The sequence below is a fragment of the Falco naumanni genome, chromosome 24 (assembly GCF_017639655.2).
Source record: "Falco naumanni isolate bFalNau1 chromosome 24, bFalNau1.pat, whole genome shotgun sequence".
In the NCBI taxonomy this organism is placed as follows: Eukaryota; Metazoa; Chordata; class Aves; order Falconiformes; family Falconidae; genus Falco; species Falco naumanni.
The window spans coordinates 252999-269315 of NC_054077.1; the positions used below are offsets into that span (position 1 = coordinate 252999).

The 16317-nt window shown below is 55.2% G+C and overlaps 2 protein-coding genes and 1 long non-coding RNA gene across 9 annotated transcripts; 1 reads left to right on the forward strand and 2 right to left on the reverse strand.

Annotated features, from left to right (window-relative positions):
• Positions 1-71: 71 nt before the first annotated feature.
• LOC121080270 (butyrophilin subfamily 1 member A1-like) lies at positions 72-8456 on the reverse strand. Of its 5 annotated transcripts, XM_040578190.1 has the most exons (5): positions 8188-8456; positions 4157-4454; positions 2998-3120; positions 2113-2215; positions 72-1124 (listed from the first exon to the last, which is right to left on the reverse strand). In XM_040578190.1, exons 4-5 carry the CDS (start codon positions 2186-2188, stop codon positions 613-615), a joined length of 588 nt encoding a protein of 195 aa, XP_040434124.1. In that variant the 5' UTR covers positions 2189-2215; positions 2998-3120; positions 4157-4454; positions 8188-8456; the 3' UTR covers positions 72-612. The 5 variants fall into 5 exon arrangements, with proteins under 5 accessions (XP_040434124.1, XP_040434123.1, XP_040434127.1 ...); XM_040578189.1 differs by lacking the exons at positions 4157-4454; positions 8188-8456 and adding an exon at positions 3290-3707; XM_040578193.1 differs by lacking the exons at positions 2998-3120; positions 4157-4454; positions 8188-8456 and adding an exon at positions 3258-3711 and having other exon boundaries at positions 2113-2207.
• A 763-nt stretch (positions 8457-9219) lies between these two features.
• On the reverse strand, positions 9220-10656 carry LOC121080279. The gene is made up of 2 exons (XR_005825311.1): positions 10550-10656; positions 9220-9990 (listed from the first exon to the last, which is right to left on the reverse strand). It is a non-coding gene; the product is annotated as an uncharacterized LOC121080279 (long non-coding RNA).
• A 29-nt stretch (positions 10657-10685) lies between these two features.
• Positions 10686-15946, forward strand: LOC121080253 (E3 ubiquitin-protein ligase TRIM11-like). 3 transcript variants are annotated; one of them, XM_040578111.1, is made up of 8 exons: positions 10686-11215; positions 11957-12052; positions 12143-12361; positions 12460-12482; positions 12797-12912; positions 13326-13373; positions 13954-14138; positions 14300-14478. In XM_040578111.1, the coding sequence occupies exons 1-8, from the start codon at positions 10709-10711 to the stop codon at positions 14366-14368; spliced, it is 1263 nt and encodes a 420-aa protein (XP_040434045.1). In that variant the 5' UTR covers positions 10686-10708; the 3' UTR covers positions 14369-14478. The 3 variants fall into 3 exon arrangements, with proteins under 3 accessions (XP_040434045.1, XP_040434044.1, XP_040434043.1); XM_040578110.1 differs by lacking the exon at positions 12797-12912 and having other exon boundaries at positions 14300-15946; XM_040578109.1 differs by having other exon boundaries at positions 13954-15945.
• The last annotated feature ends 371 nt before the right edge of the window (positions 15947-16317 follow it).

The window sequence follows — 16317 nt, forward strand, 5'->3', positions numbered from 1 at the left end:
GGTGGGTCAAATGCAGAAACTTCCTCCTCTTTATAGGAAAAAAAAAAAAAAAACCCAAACCAAAAAAAGTATTTATTATATTCTGAGCACATTTATAATCAATCACACATTAATTACTCAGAAATACATACTGAGCGTGGCAAAGAGCAGAAGAAAATGAGGGGAACGTAAGCATGAGCACAGCCTCAGGATGGCAAAAATCAATTTTAAGCTGAGGTAGTGGCTGGTAGTAACGCACGGCCGGCAAAAATTCCGATTTTAAATTGCGTGTGGAAGCCCAGCCAGTGACCAGCGTCAAGGTAGAGGAAAAGAAACCTTCAGAGGGGGCCGAGCTTGGGAGGGAAAAATCCAAGTTTTCAGCTTAAAACCAGCTCAGAGAAGCCCAGCTCCCATTAACGACCTTAGGACGAATTAACAGCAGCAGCTTTCAGGTGAGATGAGAACGCACCGAGCCGGGACCTGAAACCCCCTGGCTGTAACCCAAACCAGAGACATCTAAGGTGGAGGTAGGACCATCAGGTGAGGTCAAAATGACTCCAAGACCTGGAAAATCAGAGCCGAGGGGCATCAAGGAGCATTTGCAACCACCTTCACGGGGATCCCGCTGGCATATCAACCCTTGGGGGACAGTCTGATGGTGGAGAGGAGCACGCAGAAGTAGGGGAAGACCCTCTCCCCACTGAAGGAGGCCACGGGGAAGGTGAAGATGCGTTGGCGGCTGCCAACAGCATAGAAGGAGACCTGTCCCAGCTCGTAGTCCAGGTAGACCCCGATCTCCCCGTTGAGGAGCGGGACAGAGGTGTTAGAAGGAGCCGTGAGGGCCACGCAGAGCTCATCATACTTCTGCAAGCCCCAAATCTCAGCGCTGGGCTTGAAGAGGACCCGGCCTTTCCTCTGAACCGACTCACGGGCCACCCCAACAGCCCAGAAGCGCCCATGGGCCTCCACCTCCCAGTAGTGACGGCCTGAGGTGAAGCCCTCGCTGCCCAACATGCACGGATCCGTGTCGAACTGGCCTGGGCCCTCAGGCCACCGGTGTCCAGGTCTGCCCCAGGTGGCCTCTTTGAGGTCCTCAGAGAGGATCACCTCGGGACCCGCTGTGGCTGGATCCAGGGTCACATCCACTGGTGAGCAAAACAGAGAAGGCGTTAGAAGCCCAACTCAGGTGCAGCAGATGCAATCCCCCAACAGTCCTTTCACTGGTTACTTTGCAAGGAGAAAGAGCGTGAGGTTGGAGACGGAGGTGGGAGATGGAGGACCTCCTCCAGGCAAAGCTGGAAGTAACAGAAGATGGAGGTGGGAGATGGAGGACCTCCTCCAGGCAAAGCTGGAAGTAACAGAAGACGGAGGTGGGAGGTGGAGGACCTCCTCCAGGCAAAGCTGGAAGTAACAGAAGACGGAGGTGGGAGATGGAGGACCTCCTCCAGGCAAAGCTGGAAGTAACAGAAGATGGAGGTGGGAGATGGAGGACCTCCTCCAGGCAAAGCTGGAAGTAACAGAAGACGGAGGTGGGAGGTGGAGGACCTCCTCCAGGCAAAGCTGGAAGTAACAGAAGACGGAGGTGGGAGATGGAGGACCTCCTCCAGGCAAAGCTGGAAGTAACAGAAGACGGAGGTGGGAGATGGAGGACCTCCTCCAGGCAAAGCTGGAAGTAACAGAAGACGGAGGTGGGAGGTGGAGGACCTCCTCCAGGCAAAGCTGGAAGTAACAAAAGATGGAGGTGGGAGATGGAGGACCTCCTCCAGTCAAAGCTGGAAGTAACAGAAGACGGAGGTGGGAGGTGGAGGACCTCCTCCAGGCAAAGCTGGAAGTAACAGAAGACGGAGGTGGGAGGTGGGGGACCTCCTCCAGGCAAAGCTGGAAGTAACAGAAGACGGAGGTGGGAGGTGGGGGACCTCCTCCAGGCAAAGCTGGAAGTAACAAAAGATGGAGGTGGGAGATGGAGGACCTCCAGCTGAGGTTGGACGCAGAGGAGCCAAGAGGCGGAGGTTGGCGATGGGGAGATAGAAGGTAGAACTGGAGGATCTCCAACTCTAATGGACATCTCACTGAATGTAGCCCAGGAAACAGGAATTGGTACTTTTTTGTTCCTCTCCAGCTGCCTTTGGTTACCTTCAAACTGTTTCACCGTGTGGTAGTCCAAGGCAAGATCCCACGTGCGTGGCCGTGGTTTGAGGTAGAAAGCCATCACGCCTGCAACGTCCTCCCTTCCTGGCTGGAGACGCAGAAAAGGGAAAGAAAGAATAAAATTACTGCCCTGCAAAAGGGCACATCTCAGCTTTCCACCCCTTTTATGTCAGAAAACAAACGAAACCACTGCATTTAATCAAAAAAACTGGAAAGAAAATGCCATTTTAGCTCCAGCAGTTGCAAAGGAACTTGGTTTGTTTACGGGAAGACCCACGGAGGTGGGTTAAAGCTATTAACTCCCCACTGACTACGAAGGGAAGATGAGGAGCACGTTGGGATGGACCCATCTGCCTTGGGGACATGATTACACCCCAAAAATCCCCATTCCTCGTGCTGGCTGAGGGCTTGAGGGATGAAGTCACCCTGTATCCATCTCTGCCTCCACCATTCATTTTCTTGGGCAATCAAATCCTACGACATTTACATGAATGAGAAAAATCCTTGAAATTGAGATAAGCCGAGTCCACCTCTCCCCACATCCAGAAAAGTCCTGCAAGAAGTGGAGAAATTTGCTGCTGGCCCCAGGGGAAAATGTGCGTGGGGGAGATAAGGGCTGGTGTCAAAGGGCCTCAGATCCATCCTCCACAACCTGGCGTGTGGTTTTGAGTGCAAACAAGCAGTCACCTACAGCAAAGGCCACTGGAAATTAGTAACAAAGCCCCAAAATTGTTGAACACACCACGCTGCGATGCTAAAAAATAAAACAGGTTGCTTCTTTTCACACGCTTTCTGCAGCAAAACTGCAGAGAGGGGAATTAAAGCAGCAGGTGGATGAGTAAAAGTGGGGGAAAAGGTGGGGAAAATCACCTTTCAATGAAGATAAAAGCAGGAGTTGTGCCGTTTCTCACCCAAACTTCCCCGGCCAGATTGTTACGGGTAGATGAGGAGCAAAGAATAACCATGACTGAACACCACAAATCACCTTTAAATCTAAAAAAAACCACAAACCACAACATCCTGAGGGCAAAGCAGGGATGAGTCTGCTTTCCTTCTCTTATTGATAGGATGGGAAGAGTGCTCAAAAATCCCCTTTTCCCCCCAAAACACAGCAGGGCAATGTAACCCACCCGCAGCACCGGGATTTTCCCCTCTTTCCAACCTTTCAGTGTTTTCTTTGGCAGCACTGGCACCGCTTTGGGGTTCCTCCAGCTGCTTTTCCTCCACCAGCTTCTTCTCCACTTGGTTTTTTCCCCTCTCCTGGGATTTCCCCCCAAACCCCCCAGCCTCTGGCACAGGCTCAGCAAAAGCTCAGTCTCATCTCTGCCTCCACCAGCTTTTATCAGCCGGGGAGGGAGGAGACCTCCAATCTCCTGCTCACAGACGGGGCTGCGAGAGCTCAGACGCCTCCTGCACCCTCCAATTGCACCTTTTCCCCCCCTCATTGCAGGGCCATTTATTTTCTCAATGTAGGTGTCAGGGAAGGAGGAGAAAAAAAAAAAAAGGCAGTGCAAAACCTGTGCATTCTTGCAATGCACTGCAGGGAAGAAGTGGGTTACATTTCTACTCAAGTCCCCAAATGTGGCAGCAGCCCACCCCGAAAGTCCCCAAATGTGGCTGCAGCCCACCCCAAAGTCCCCAAATGTGGCTGCAGCCCACCCCAAAGTCCCCAAATGTGGCTGCAGCCCACCCCAAAGTCCCCAAATGTGGCTGCAGCCCACCCCGAAGTCCCCAAATGTGGCTGCAGCCCACCCCGAAGTCCCCAAATGTGGCTGCAGCCCACCCCGAAGTCCCCAAATGTGGCTGCAGCCCACCCCGAAGTCCCCAAATGTGGCTGCAGCCCACCCCGAAGTCCCCAAATGTGGCTGCAGCCTGCTCTGCATGATGGTGCTGAGCAAGGGAAAGCAGAGACAAGGACGGGAGCAGCTTCCAGCCAAGGGATGAGGCAGCAAAGCCTGGAAATGAGACAGCCTAGGGGAGATAAAACATGTTGAAAGGCACCGTGGGGGAGGAAATTTGCTTTTCCCACCTGTGAAGGTTGTGCCAGGAGCCGAGCGCGGCAGCTCGAAGGAAGGCCACCGTGCCAGCACCGGTTCCTTCTCACCGGGAGGGAAGCATGGCCATAGCAGTAGTGTGAAACCTCCGTGCAGAGATCGGCCACGTCACCGCTGTCATCATCTCCAGGTGTCAAAGAGGCAAAATCCCCTTGGGACCAACCAGCAGCAACGGACAAGCAGCCAAGGGCTGCAGCCACGAAGCTTTTTGGGGGACCCGCTGAGACCTGCGAGGTGAGATCACCTTCCTACGACCAATCAGGCCTCTTCCCCCTAAAAAAAAAAAAAAAAAAAACAACAAACCAGCACAAAGTGAAAATATTTAAATTTCTTGGAGGAAAAAAGATACAGCACCCAGATACAGTCCTCTTTGTGGCAGGAATTTAAAGTGAGACGATTCCTGCTTTCAAGGGAAGGCAGTGAGATGGCTTCTGGCCAGGAGATTATTTCCTTCCCCCCCGCCCCCCCAAATAATTTAAGATTTTAAAGGCAGGGTTATATAAATAAGCCAAGCCGACTGCTTTAACAAAAAAAATATTTTTTTTTATGCATTCAGGAGGCAATCCAGTTTCACCTGCGATCCCTAAGGCAGGCATTGGCAGGTGAGTGAAGAGAAGCGACGCCTGGACTACCTGGTAAGGGTCCCCTCAGCGTTTCTGCAGCCAAAACGGGTCCTTGGGTGTATTTTTCCCCCCCCCCTCCCCCCCCCGAAACACACAGGATTGTCTCTACAACGCGTCCTAGTGCCCCTACAAAGCCCCAAACCTGGTCAGAGCCGCTGGTGCAGATCCTGAGCAGGTTTGGTGAGCGTCACCTCAACATGCAGCTGCTTATATCTCTGCTTTGAATAATCTTATTTTCATGGTGCTGCTTATTTTCATCCCAGGTCACTAGTCCTGAATGGACGCTCATTAAAATGGAATTAACCCTTTATCCTGCTTGATTTTGGACCGACTATAAAAAGAGAATGGCAACAGGGAAGGGAAAAGAAGCATCAGGTGACACGCTTCGTTACAGTCCAGTTATTAAATTAACCACATCCCCAGCTCTGCCCCAGTGTTATGGCCCCCCTGACTCCAGCCAAAGCGCTTTGTCCTTTAGCTTGAAAGGGAAAAAATTCGGGTGTGGGGGCCGTGTGTGGACTCAGTGGATTTTTCTTTTTTTTTCCCCCTCTTCCAGGAGAGGAGCGAAGCTGAGCGGTGCCACATCAGGGCCAAGTCTGAGTGGCTGCGCCAGTTCCTGGTGGAGGAGGAGCAGGCAGTGCTGGGGCGGCTGGCAGAGCTGGGTGCCGCCTTCGAAGCCACCCAGGCAGAAAAATCTTTGTGGGTGGCTGAGGGGATCACACAGCTCCACAGGCTCACGAGGCAGCTGGAGGCCAAGTGCTCGCCCCAGGTGAGACCCCTCCTCCTTGAAAAGCTCTCCCAAAGTGCTACCTATGGGGTCCTGAACCCCCTTCTTCTCCCTTTCCCCCCCTGCTTTTAAGACAATGGGAACATCCAAAACAGGTATGTGGCACCTGGCTGCTTCCCCCACCTTGTCACCCCGAGTGTGGTGAGGGGCTCAGCTCGGTTACACATCCCTCGTGTGACATCTGTCTCCATCGTTTCTCTTCCCAGTTGGAGCGAAATGATGCTTCACCTCCCCCCCGGGCTCCCCCTCGAGCTGGGGAAGAGCCTGAGCTCCTGCCGCCAGCAGCAGGACGGTCCCCAGGAGGCCCTGAAGGAATTCAGAGGCATTAGAGATCGGGAAAATTTACAGGTTATTTGGGGGTGGGGGAATTCAGAGGTATCTAGAAGGAATTGGGTTATTTTGGGAGAAATCAGAGGCATTTCGGGAAGAAAAGGTTATTCAAGGGAAGGCAGCAGGAGGCACAGCACCACTCACCTCCTGCCTCCTTACAGACACAGGGAGACCCAAAACACAGCCGGGAACCAGCAGCTATCCCAGTGCAGAGCAAAAAGGTGAGGGGACTTTTCCATTTCCTCATTCCTGCCCCTAAGGTGGTCTCAGCCTCTGACCTGTGTTTCCCCTCAGTCAAGGCACCTCCGGCGCCCAGCACAGCACCACTTCCACAGCTCCTGCCAGATCGGAGCAGCAAGCATGCGGTGGGACGAGGAAGGGCAGGACAAGACTGGAGAGCCACACAGCTGCCGAGGGCTCAACCTGCGAGATGCAGGATGCAGGTACAACAGCCGGACCCTGGGGGATGCAGCTTTTCCCCTGTGGACACCCAGGTGCTGCCTGTGCCCCCACAAAATGTACATTTTATACACAGAACTCCCTCCCAATTCAGATCTTCAAGGAACCAGGAGCCGCAGATCCTGCCAAAGCCGGTTCCACCCCAAATTTACCCCCAGCAGCTGCCTCGTGTCTTTACCTTGAAACCCAGCTTGTGGCAGAGGTGCTGCTGCTGCTTGCCACTAGTATAATAAAACAAAATTAACACCAAACCCCGCAATTTATCGCATCAGATAAATTTTAAAATATTGCTTCGGAGGGGCCGGGGAGGAGGCAGCAGCGAAGCACAGGGCTGCGGTGCCCGAGTCCTGGCCGGCGCGGTGCGGACCTGGTTGAGAACTGCACCGCCGGGCGCGCCCCCCACCCGCCGGCGCCCAGGCGCTTGCCGGACCTGATTGAAACCACCGCCAGTCCCGGCCCCGCGGGGAGGAGCCGTTGATCGCGCAGCGGGGCGGCGAGCGGCGGGGCCCGTCCCTCGTTGCAGCTCTGCCGGTGACGCCGGTGCCGGCCGCCCCCTCGGGGCAGCTTTCAGCGACACGAGGCAGCAGCCGACCCCTCCCCGAGTTTATACCCGTTATCTCAGCTTTTCTTACCCGCTCGCATCCCCCGTCCTTCAGGTGTAACCCCTTACCGCCTCCCCTGCCCCTCGCTGCAGCTTTCAGCAGCGCAGGGCAGCAACCGTCCCTCGGCACAGCTTTTACTTTCCCTCGGCACAATTTTATTATTCCCCTCACACCTTCCCTTCCCCCTTCAGTGCCTCGCCAGCCCCTCGGTGCAGCTCTTTCAGCGACACCAGGCAGCGGCCACTCCTTGATGCTTTTACTCATCCCCCACCTTTTTCTCAGCGCAGCTTTTATTAACCCCTCACATCTCCCATGAAGTATAACCTGTATCACCACCCTGCGCCTTGGTGCGGCTCTTTCAGTGACACATGGCAACAACCACCTCCGGACACAGCTCAGTTCGCCCCCTCACCTTTCCTGTGGCACAGCCTTTATTGCTCCCTCACATCCCCTTCCCCTCAGTGTAGCCCCTCGCTGCAGCTCTTTCAGCGACACACGGCAGCAGCCACCCCTTCGCACACCTCCTACCGCCACCTCACACAGCTACTCACTCAGTGGACGCCTCGTACCAACAACCTTCTCCCTTTCATACAAATTTTATTACTCCCTCACACCTCCTCTCAATACAAGCCCCCCACCACCCCCTCCGCCCTCAGTGCAGCTCTTTTAATTACACCACGCAACAACCACTCTTACTACAGCTTTTCCATGTGCACCTCATACCTTTCCCTCGATGCAGCTCTTTTCGTAACGTGAAGCAAGGACTACCCCAGTGTAACTCTTTCATTCATACCTCACACCTCTCGGTGCAGAGCCAGCTCACCTCAAAACAACACACCGTGGCCCCCTTGCATCCAGGGGGAAAGCCAGGCACCACACCTCCACCCTCCCACCGCCATCACATCACAGCCCCGCATCCTCAACTGACCACCCTGGGATGGCTCTTAAAAAAATTCCAATTGGGTTAAGTATTTACTGCTCCATCCACCTCCTTCCTGAAGCTTGCCCTCCAGCACCCTCCACACCCCCAGCAGCCTTTACTGCTTTTCTGCCATTTTCCTGGCTGCTGCTACTGCATCGGTGCCTTTGAAGTATCCCCATCCCCGATCTTAGCAGGGCACCGATAGATTTCGCTAGCTGTCTCCACTTGCTCCATCTCCACACAGCCAATACAGACGGCTTCAATACTCCAGCCCATCACTTACTCCAGCAAATTCTGGTTTTGGATTAAAAATTGCTGTTTTCAAACACCCGGCTACTTCACTGCGAGCTCCATTCTTTACTTGTAGTTGCTTTCCTAACACCAAACTACCACAATTTCTCAGCACACCATTGAAAAACACATCGTGTTCAGAAGCAGCCCTGGGCACCACGGAGCTAGCGGCGGCGCCGGCAGCAGCAGCGACTGTCGGCGCTCCAACAGCCTAACCAGGCTCCCAGGCCACCGGGCTTCGCGACATCCCGGGCGGCGGGGGCGGCGGGGGCGGCGGGGGCGGCGGCGGGGGCGGCGGCGGGGGCGGCGGCGGGGGCGGGGGCGGGGGCGGCGGCGGGGGCGGGGGCGGGGGCGGCGGCGGGGGCGGGGGCGGGGGCGGCGGCGGCGGGGGCGGCGGCGGGGGCGGCGGGGGCGGCGGGGGCGGCGGGGGCGGGGGGGGCGGCGGGGGCGGCGGGGGCGGCGGGGGCGGCGGGGGCGGCGGGGGCGGCGGGGCGGCGGGGCGGCGGGGCGGCGGGGGCGGCGGGGGCGGCGGGGGCGGCGGGGGCGGCGGGGGCGGCGGGGGCGGCGGGGGCGGCGGGGGCGGCGGGGGCGGCGGGGGCGGCGGGGGCGGCGGGGGGCGGCGGGGGCGGCGGGGGCGGCGGGGGCGGCGTCCCCGCTCATGCCTCGTCCGCCGCCTCCTCCCGACTGCGCCGCAGCGCCGCCCGGCGGCGCCTTATATACCCCCGCGCCGGACGCCGCCGAATCAGCGCCTGCCACGTCATGCCCCGCCCCTCCCTGCCCCACGCCACCGCGTCACCGCCCACGGGCCTCCGCCCGCCTTCCCCCATCCCGCCGGCGCCGAAATGGGTCCCGTCCCCCCCAACCCAACGCACCTCACTCCCACGGGGGTTCACCCCCCCCCCCCGCAGCTTCTCGTGGCCCTGCAGGCACAGCCTATGTAATTGTCCTAAAATAATAGAAATTCCCCAAAAAAGTCAAGCGGGTGTGACGCATGTTCACACCAAGGCACTGTGGCTCCAGTAGCTCTTCATCACCAAAAAATAGAATTTTAATAAGCCACGAGCAGTGGTATTTTTTTATACATGTGTGTATAAATAACATAATTGCACAAAAATTAGACTTTCTGGAAAAATATTTGTATTTAACACAACCCTGGTTTTTCCTTCTGCTGCCAAAGCCTCTTGCAGGCTGAGATCCGCCTTGGAAAGGGGCAATAAGCATCCCAAACAACTAAAACCTGATTAATTATAAGTCTTAGCTGTTAATCAAAATTCTACTGCAGGTATTTGCTCAAAAATCACGTAGTTAAAAAAAAAAAAAAAAAAAAAAAGAGGTTCGGATAGGGTTTTTTTGTCCCCTTTTGTGCAGTGAGATGTTATTAGAGATGAAAATTCGGGATTTATTTCGTTTGGCTTCTCCTGTTGTGTCCCGTCCCGTCGCATCGCGCTCTGCCCCGCCGCACCCTCGAAGCTCCTCACGGGTGTGAACAGAGGGAAAGGCGATCGCAAAAGACGGTTCTTATTGGCCGTCGGACGCGCTGAGGCTTCCTATTGGCTGCCCGAGTCAACCAATGAGAATAGATCCTTCCGATCCTCTCTTCCGCGGCCAAGGTTCGCCCCCGCCCCAGTCCCCGCTCCCGCACGGGCCACTCCAGGTCTATTAACGGGGTTTTCACGCGGGTAGCAGCCGCCCGGTGGGTTTTTGCGTCGCTCTTGCCTATTTTTGCCCTGCTTGCAGCCGGGCGCGGGGGTCTGGCAGCCCCTCTGCTTTCCCTTGAGGAAGGGGCTGTGTTTTCCTGGAGAGAAACCAAAGCTGGTTAACCTAGGGCTCAGCCAGCTGTGCTTTTTACAGTTTGGGAATATCCAACTTATTTTATTGCTTTATCAGCCTTATTCGTAACTATAATAATACATGATCAGTCTCTTTTAAAAATTATTTTTACGTGGGCTATATCCTATACAAATGAAACTTCCAGCTCAAAGACCCTCACTCAGTCTGGTTCCCTGAAATAATTTTATTATACAACTGCATTAACATTATTCATTCCTAGGATGGGCCACTAACACCACTTCCACCCACAGATCCTGCACCAGATAGCTCTTTCCACCACCACCACCCCTGCTTTTTATTTTTCATACCCAATTTGGGTGCTAAGGTTTAGCAGCGGGTTTTAATTTCACCATAAACCCCCCACTGGGTTTATTGCTGTCGCACAGCTAATAGACGCGTGAGCTCTGCGGGATGTAGCAGGAACTCTGCTCACTTGTTGCATTCCTGCATTAATCCCTCCTTTCTACAGCCATTCTCACCCCCCAACCCCGCCCCCTGTGCAGCTGGAGTGGTAAAAAACTCACCTTGCAAATAAATCACCCTCTTAAAACCCTGACAGCCGCTGCCTGTGTTCCCCCGCTGTCATTAAATCCTCGCTAGCCTTGTCCTTGGGGATTTTTTTATTGCTGGGGTGGTGGGAAAGTCGGATAAGCGCTGCGTTGCTTTTGCCTGGGAGGTTCCAGATGCCGACACCAGCCTCCTGCCCCGTCACCGCTTCCAGGAAAACCATTGCCCAGCCCCTTTGCGTGGGCATTTCTCTGAATGCTCATAAAAACAACCCCGTCGCACCAGTCATGGCTGCGGGAAACGCTGTGGAACATCTCCAGGAGGAAATCACCTGCGCCATCTGCTTGGATTTCTTCCATGATCCTGTCATGATCCTGAGTTGCGGGCACAATTTTTGCCGCCGTTGCCTTGAACGTTGCTCCGCGGATGCCTCCAGAGCTGGGTCTTGCCCCCAGTGCCGTTTACCTTTCCCCCACGGTGGCTTCCGTCCCAATCGGCAACTGGCCAACGTGGTGGCAGCCGTCCAGGAGCTGGCAACGCCGGCGGCGGAGGAGCTTTGCCAGCGGCACCACCAACCCCTCACCCTTTTTTCCCGCCGGGATGGGAGGCTCCTCTGCACCACCTGTGCTGAGCATCGCGCCCACCCCGCCGTGCCCCTCGAAGAGGCTGCTTGCTGGTACAGGGTGAGTGAAAACCCAGTCCAACCCCCTCTCCCTGCCTGAGTGATGCTAAAACCCCCATTTCCGTTAAAAGTCAGCCACACAAATATGTATTTGCAGATGTGGCAAAGCTTTTCCCCATTATTCTGGGGGGGAGGGGGGGGGGAGGGGAAAGCACTTTGAGCATCCGAAAGTAAAAATTGAGGTGAAATACCGCAGTTTGCTAAGGCTTAAGTATGCATGGGGTGGGATGGGGGGGTGAGGGGGTGGGTGGAAGTTTGGGGAACCAAAAACTCTGAAGATGAGTAGTTTAAAAGCTCCTGCAGTCACCCAGCGCCTGCGCTGTTGGAGGTTCCTGCTCCGCCTCCGGGTGCGGAAGGGAAATGGGGGTCCCCAAAGGGGGTCTGGGCCCAGGTGGGGGTGCGAGGAGGGGGGAACAAAGGAGGGCTGGGGTGTTTAAAGGGCTGGTGGGGATTTTTTAGGGGAGGTCACGGAGGGCTGGGGGCTGGAAGACCCATAGTGACCATACAGCACTACGTATTTATAAATCTGTATAGGTAAGGTGTGGGTATACATATCGCATAGCTACAAACTATTTATGAAGTGGATATAGGTGCACACATCTGCTTCAGCACAGCTGGAGAGGAGGATGAGGCCACCTGTGCTGGCTATATCCTGGGTGCTTTAGGGGTCCCAGTCCCCCCAGCCCCCGCCCCGGCCTTTCCCCTCACCTTCAGGAGCCAAAACCCCTTTTCTTGGTTGCAGGACCAGTTTGAAGCTTCCCTAAAAGCCCTGCAAGAGGAGGATGAGCGACGTGCTGGGCTGGCGGCAGCAGCAGAGGAGACAAGACAGGAGATGCTGGTGGGTGCTCCCGCTGTTGGGGTGCACTGTGGGGGACAAAATGCTTCATCCCCCCCTCCAGCATCCTCCTCCTTTCCCTTCATCTCCCAGAGCAGAGTTGATGCCGAGAAGCAGAAGCTGCTGGCGGTGCTGGAAGGGCTTCGGCGGGTGCTGGGTGAGCAGGAATCACGGTTCTTGATCCGTCTTGGCCGCTTGCGCCTGAGGTTGGAGGAGCAGCGACGTGGTGAAGCCGCCGAAATGGCCCGGCTCCAGCAACGCCGCTCCGAGCTCCAGGCCAAGTGCCGGCAACCGGACAGTGCCCTGCTACGGGTGAGCCAAATCTTTTTCCAAAATCCCTCTTTTTTTCCCCCTTTTGGCTTTTATTCCCTGGTAAACAGCCCTGAGAATTTCTCTCCCTTCCTCTCCAGGATGCCCAAATCACCCTGAGCAGGTACCGGGGCCAAAAAGTACCACCTGGAATGCCGTTTTTGGGCCAAAAGCCTCCGTTTTGCGGGTCTCCTCCTCACCCTGCATCCTTTTCCCCAGGGATTTTTGCTTTTGAGTTGGGAGGGTTGATGGTTAATCCAGAGCCTGGGGGGGGAAGGCGGTGGAGGGAAGCGTAGAATCTATCATCACATCTTGCAGGAAGGAGCTGGAGCTTTTCCTGGGGAAATAAAGCTTTCCCCGTGGTTCTTCAGGACAGGGAAGGGAAATTTGGGGATTTCTTCACATTAAACACACCGATTTGCCCCCCCTCACCCCGAGGTGCACAGAGTGGAGGGCGCAGCCGTCGCTGCCGCTGATGCCGGAGCTGGAAGCGGAACTCGAGGATTTTGCCCTGAAAACCAACATGCTGGCAGAGGCGGTGATGCAGTTTAAAGGTGTTTGGAGGGGAAAAACTGGCAAAAAGGGGGATTTAGTAGGCAGAAATGGGAGCTAGGAGCAGGGTTGGGGGAGTGCAGAGACCTCCTCGGGTTTCACAGAGTTTGGCTGGAAGGTCCAAGCATCATACATGTCCCTTTAATTAAGAACATTTCAGGGATTTATCCCTTTTATAGCAGCCTTAGGGGGTGGGCAACTGCAGGTGGGAGGTGCAGAGGGCTTCTAGGTGTTAACCAGCACCCAAATTGGGACATTAATTAGGTGCAGAGGGGGGCAATGCACCACACAAAGAGGGTTTGAGGGTCCCACCTCCAGCAGTTTCACCCTCTCCCTGTGATGAGGAATGAGGGGGACACACGGGGCAGGGCTGGATCCAGGGTTACGAGTCTCCGGGGTCACTTTCTATTTCCAGACATCGTGGGGTGCTCACTGGAGGAAGACTCAGGGGGATACCGGAGAGGTGAGTTGGGCTTCGAGGATGACAGATGGGTTCAGCGCCTGGGGCTGATGCTCAGGTTCAGCATCCAGAGCTGGGGCTCAGCTGCGAAATCTGGAGCTGACGCCCTGGTGCAATGCCTGGGATTGATGCTTGGGTGCAATATTTGAAGCGGATGCTCTAGTGCAATATTTAGGGCTGATAATCAGGTGCAAACGTTTGAAGCTGACGCTCTGGTGCAGCACCTGGGTGCAGACTCCTGGGCTGATGCTCAGGTGCAATATTTGGAGCGATGCTCCAGTGCAACACCCAGGGTGGATGCTCAAGTGCAATACTTGGTGCTAAAGCTCCAGTGCAATGCTCAGACGCAGTATTTGAAGCTGATGTTTCAGTGCAACATTTAGAGCTGGTAATTAGGTGCAAGACTTGAAGCTGATGCTCTGGTGCAACACCCAGGGCAGAAGCTTGGGTGCAATATTTCAAGTTGATGCTCTTTTGCAGTGCCTGGGGCTGGTGCAACATGCAGAACTGATGCTCGAGTGCAATAGTTGGAGCTAATACCAGGATGCACCAAGCCCCCCTAACACCCCTCTCCCCCTCCCAGCAACCGTGACGCTGGACCCGGCTACAGCTCACCCCCAAATCCTGGTGTCAGCAGACGGCCGGACCGCAGGACGCCGGGAATCCCCCCTGGCTCCTCTCCCCTCAGGAACCGAGCGTTTCGAGTCTCTCCGCTGCGTTTTGGGTCTGCAGGGCTTCTCGGGGGGCCGGCACCGCTGGGCCGTGGAGGTTCGTCCCGGTCCCGACTGGGCGCTGGGGGTGGCTCGGGAATTCATGTCCCGTAAGGGCTGCTTCGGTCTCAGCCCCGAACGAGGGGTCTGGGCCGTGGGGCAGTGGTTGGGGCAGCTACGGGCTCTCACCTGGCCCAGCCCCACATCTCTGCCCCACAGCCGCGTGCCCCGACGCATCGAGGTGGCTTTGGATTATGCTGGCGGGCGGGTGGCTTTCCACGACGCTGACAGTGAGACCGAAATCTTCGCCTTCCCTCCAGCCACTTTCGCCGGTGAACGACTCCGGCCACTGCTCTGGCTGGGTGAGGGGCCAGCTCTGCTCACTCTCTGCCCCTGAATCCCCCCGAAACAAGACCCTTCCACCATTCCAATGAACCCCCCTGCTCCATAAGAGCGCGCACACACATCAGCCCCATCTGCTTTTCCTTTTAACACTTAATTTAGCCAAATTAGTCACAAAAATTTCACCCTCCCACTCCTTGCCACATTTGCACGGACCATTCTTTGCAGCTTGGCTGGGCAGTTCTCCAGTGAACATAAGCCTCGAAAGGGGGGGGAGAAAAAAAAGACAAGGGGGTATCTTGCTTCCCACTGCTGCTTTGCAGTGCTCACCCCAAACCACTTTCTCAACCCACCCTGAATGCACGTTTTTCATCCATTTAACTATTACTATATTTTTTTTTTTGGGGGGGGGGAGGGGATTAAAGATAGAGGAGGAAATTGCATGTGGGCCTGGAGCAGAGCAGGGTTTTTCCACACTGGGGAGGGGGGACACACTCAAGGCATGTTTTCTTTCCAATTTAATGCTTTCTGTTGGGTTTTTTCCCCTCCTGTTGAGCTGCAAAACACCCACATTTCCCCACAAGGAAACATCCTTAGTGGGAGAGCGGAGAGATTTTTGCTTCCCCAGCTGTTTGTCAATGGAAATATGGCCCAGAATAACAGGGAGAACTCCCCTCCCAAAAATTTAAAGAGGTCACTCTGAAGAAGAAAAAGGGCTTTGCTGCTGCTGGTGGGTACCTCGTAGGAAGGCTTTGCAAGCAGAAAAGCTTCTGCTTAGGATTTGCAGAGAATTTAGGGGAAGTGGGATAAAAACCACTTTTTGTGCCTCCCAGGATCGCTTAGGCTGGGGCCTCCCTGTGGTTGTGCAATTGCTGCCAGGATGCAAGGAGGGAGGGAAGCCACAGACAGGATTACATGCCCCGTTTCAACACCAAGAAGTGAATAAAAGGGAAAAAAAATTAAGCAAACCAGCACCTTCAGACTGCAAGAAGTCATTTTTAGAGTTAAACCACGTCACAAAGTGCTGTTATCAGGCAGCACAGGCAGGACTGGGCAGGTCTCTGCCTCTTACAGCCAAAATTGTTCTGTCTCTGCTGCCAGACTTTGACATTGACCTGAGGAAGAGGAGAAACCACCAGGAAAGGTAGCAGGAAGGGCAGCTGCTTTCATCTTCAGGGCCCTAATTTTAAATACGGCCCCCGAAAAACCCACAGATCACTGCTAAACCTAAATTACAGCCTGGTTTGGTTGTGTAATCAGTCATTTCCTCGCTTGGCTCACAGCAAGGTAGGTCATAGGTGGTGTCTCCCTCGAAAGAAAAGAGCTTGTTATAGCACAAAGTCTGGTGACGCTTCGTGTCACAAATGTAAATTGAAAGTGTTTCTTCAAAGCATCATGCTCCAACACACGCGCTTCTGATGCTCCACTTGATCTGGAAAGCTTTATAAAAGTTTAAGCTGAAAGTCCACCCAAAAAAATAAAGCATAAACAAGAAGTAAAAAAATAAAAAAGTTGTCTTTCTGAGTGGTTCAGCAGGCCCAGGGTTGACTATCCAGCGGGGGGTGGGTGGGGTGGGGTGGTAGAAATCAGCCTCTTTTCAACGGAAGGCACCTCACCAGCCTCACGTCAGCAATTTGGATGGCAGATCGCTCGGCGTGGAGGGCGCACAGCCCCCGCTCCTCCAGCTGAGCCAGCAGATGCGCCTCACAGCCCTTCCACAAACCCTCCACAGCGGCCCCGTGCACCCCGAAGCCCCCCTCCGCCGCCGCCTGACGGATAAAGCTGGCAGCAGCCCACGAGAAGAGCCGCTGGAGAGCTGCCGAAGGGTTTTTTTTTTTCTGCGAGAGACGGAGCTTTTGCCGCAGCGGTGGAGCGCGGGGGGGGGCCGGCGGGCC

Coding starts and splice junctions, on each gene's coding strand:
- LOC121080270 (XM_040578190.1), bottom strand. CDS start 2,188: ATGGCTTTCTACCTCAAACCACGGCCACGCACGTGGGATCTTGCCTTG. Junction 1,125..2,112: donor CACGGTGAAACAGTTTGAAG/GTAACCAAAGGC, acceptor TTTGCTCACCAG/TGGATGTGACCCTGGATCCA.
- LOC121080253 (XM_040578109.1), top strand. CDS start 10,709: ATGCCGACACCAGCCTCCTGCCCCGTCACCGCTTCCAGGAAAACCATT. Junction 11,216..11,956: donor AGGCTGCTTGCTGGTACAGG/GTGAGTGAAAAC, acceptor TCTTGGTTGCAG/GACCAGTTTGAAGCTTCCCT. Junction 12,913..13,325: donor GGCGGTGATGCAGTTTAAAG/GTGTTTGGAGGG, acceptor TTCTATTTCCAG/ACATCGTGGGGTGCTCACTG.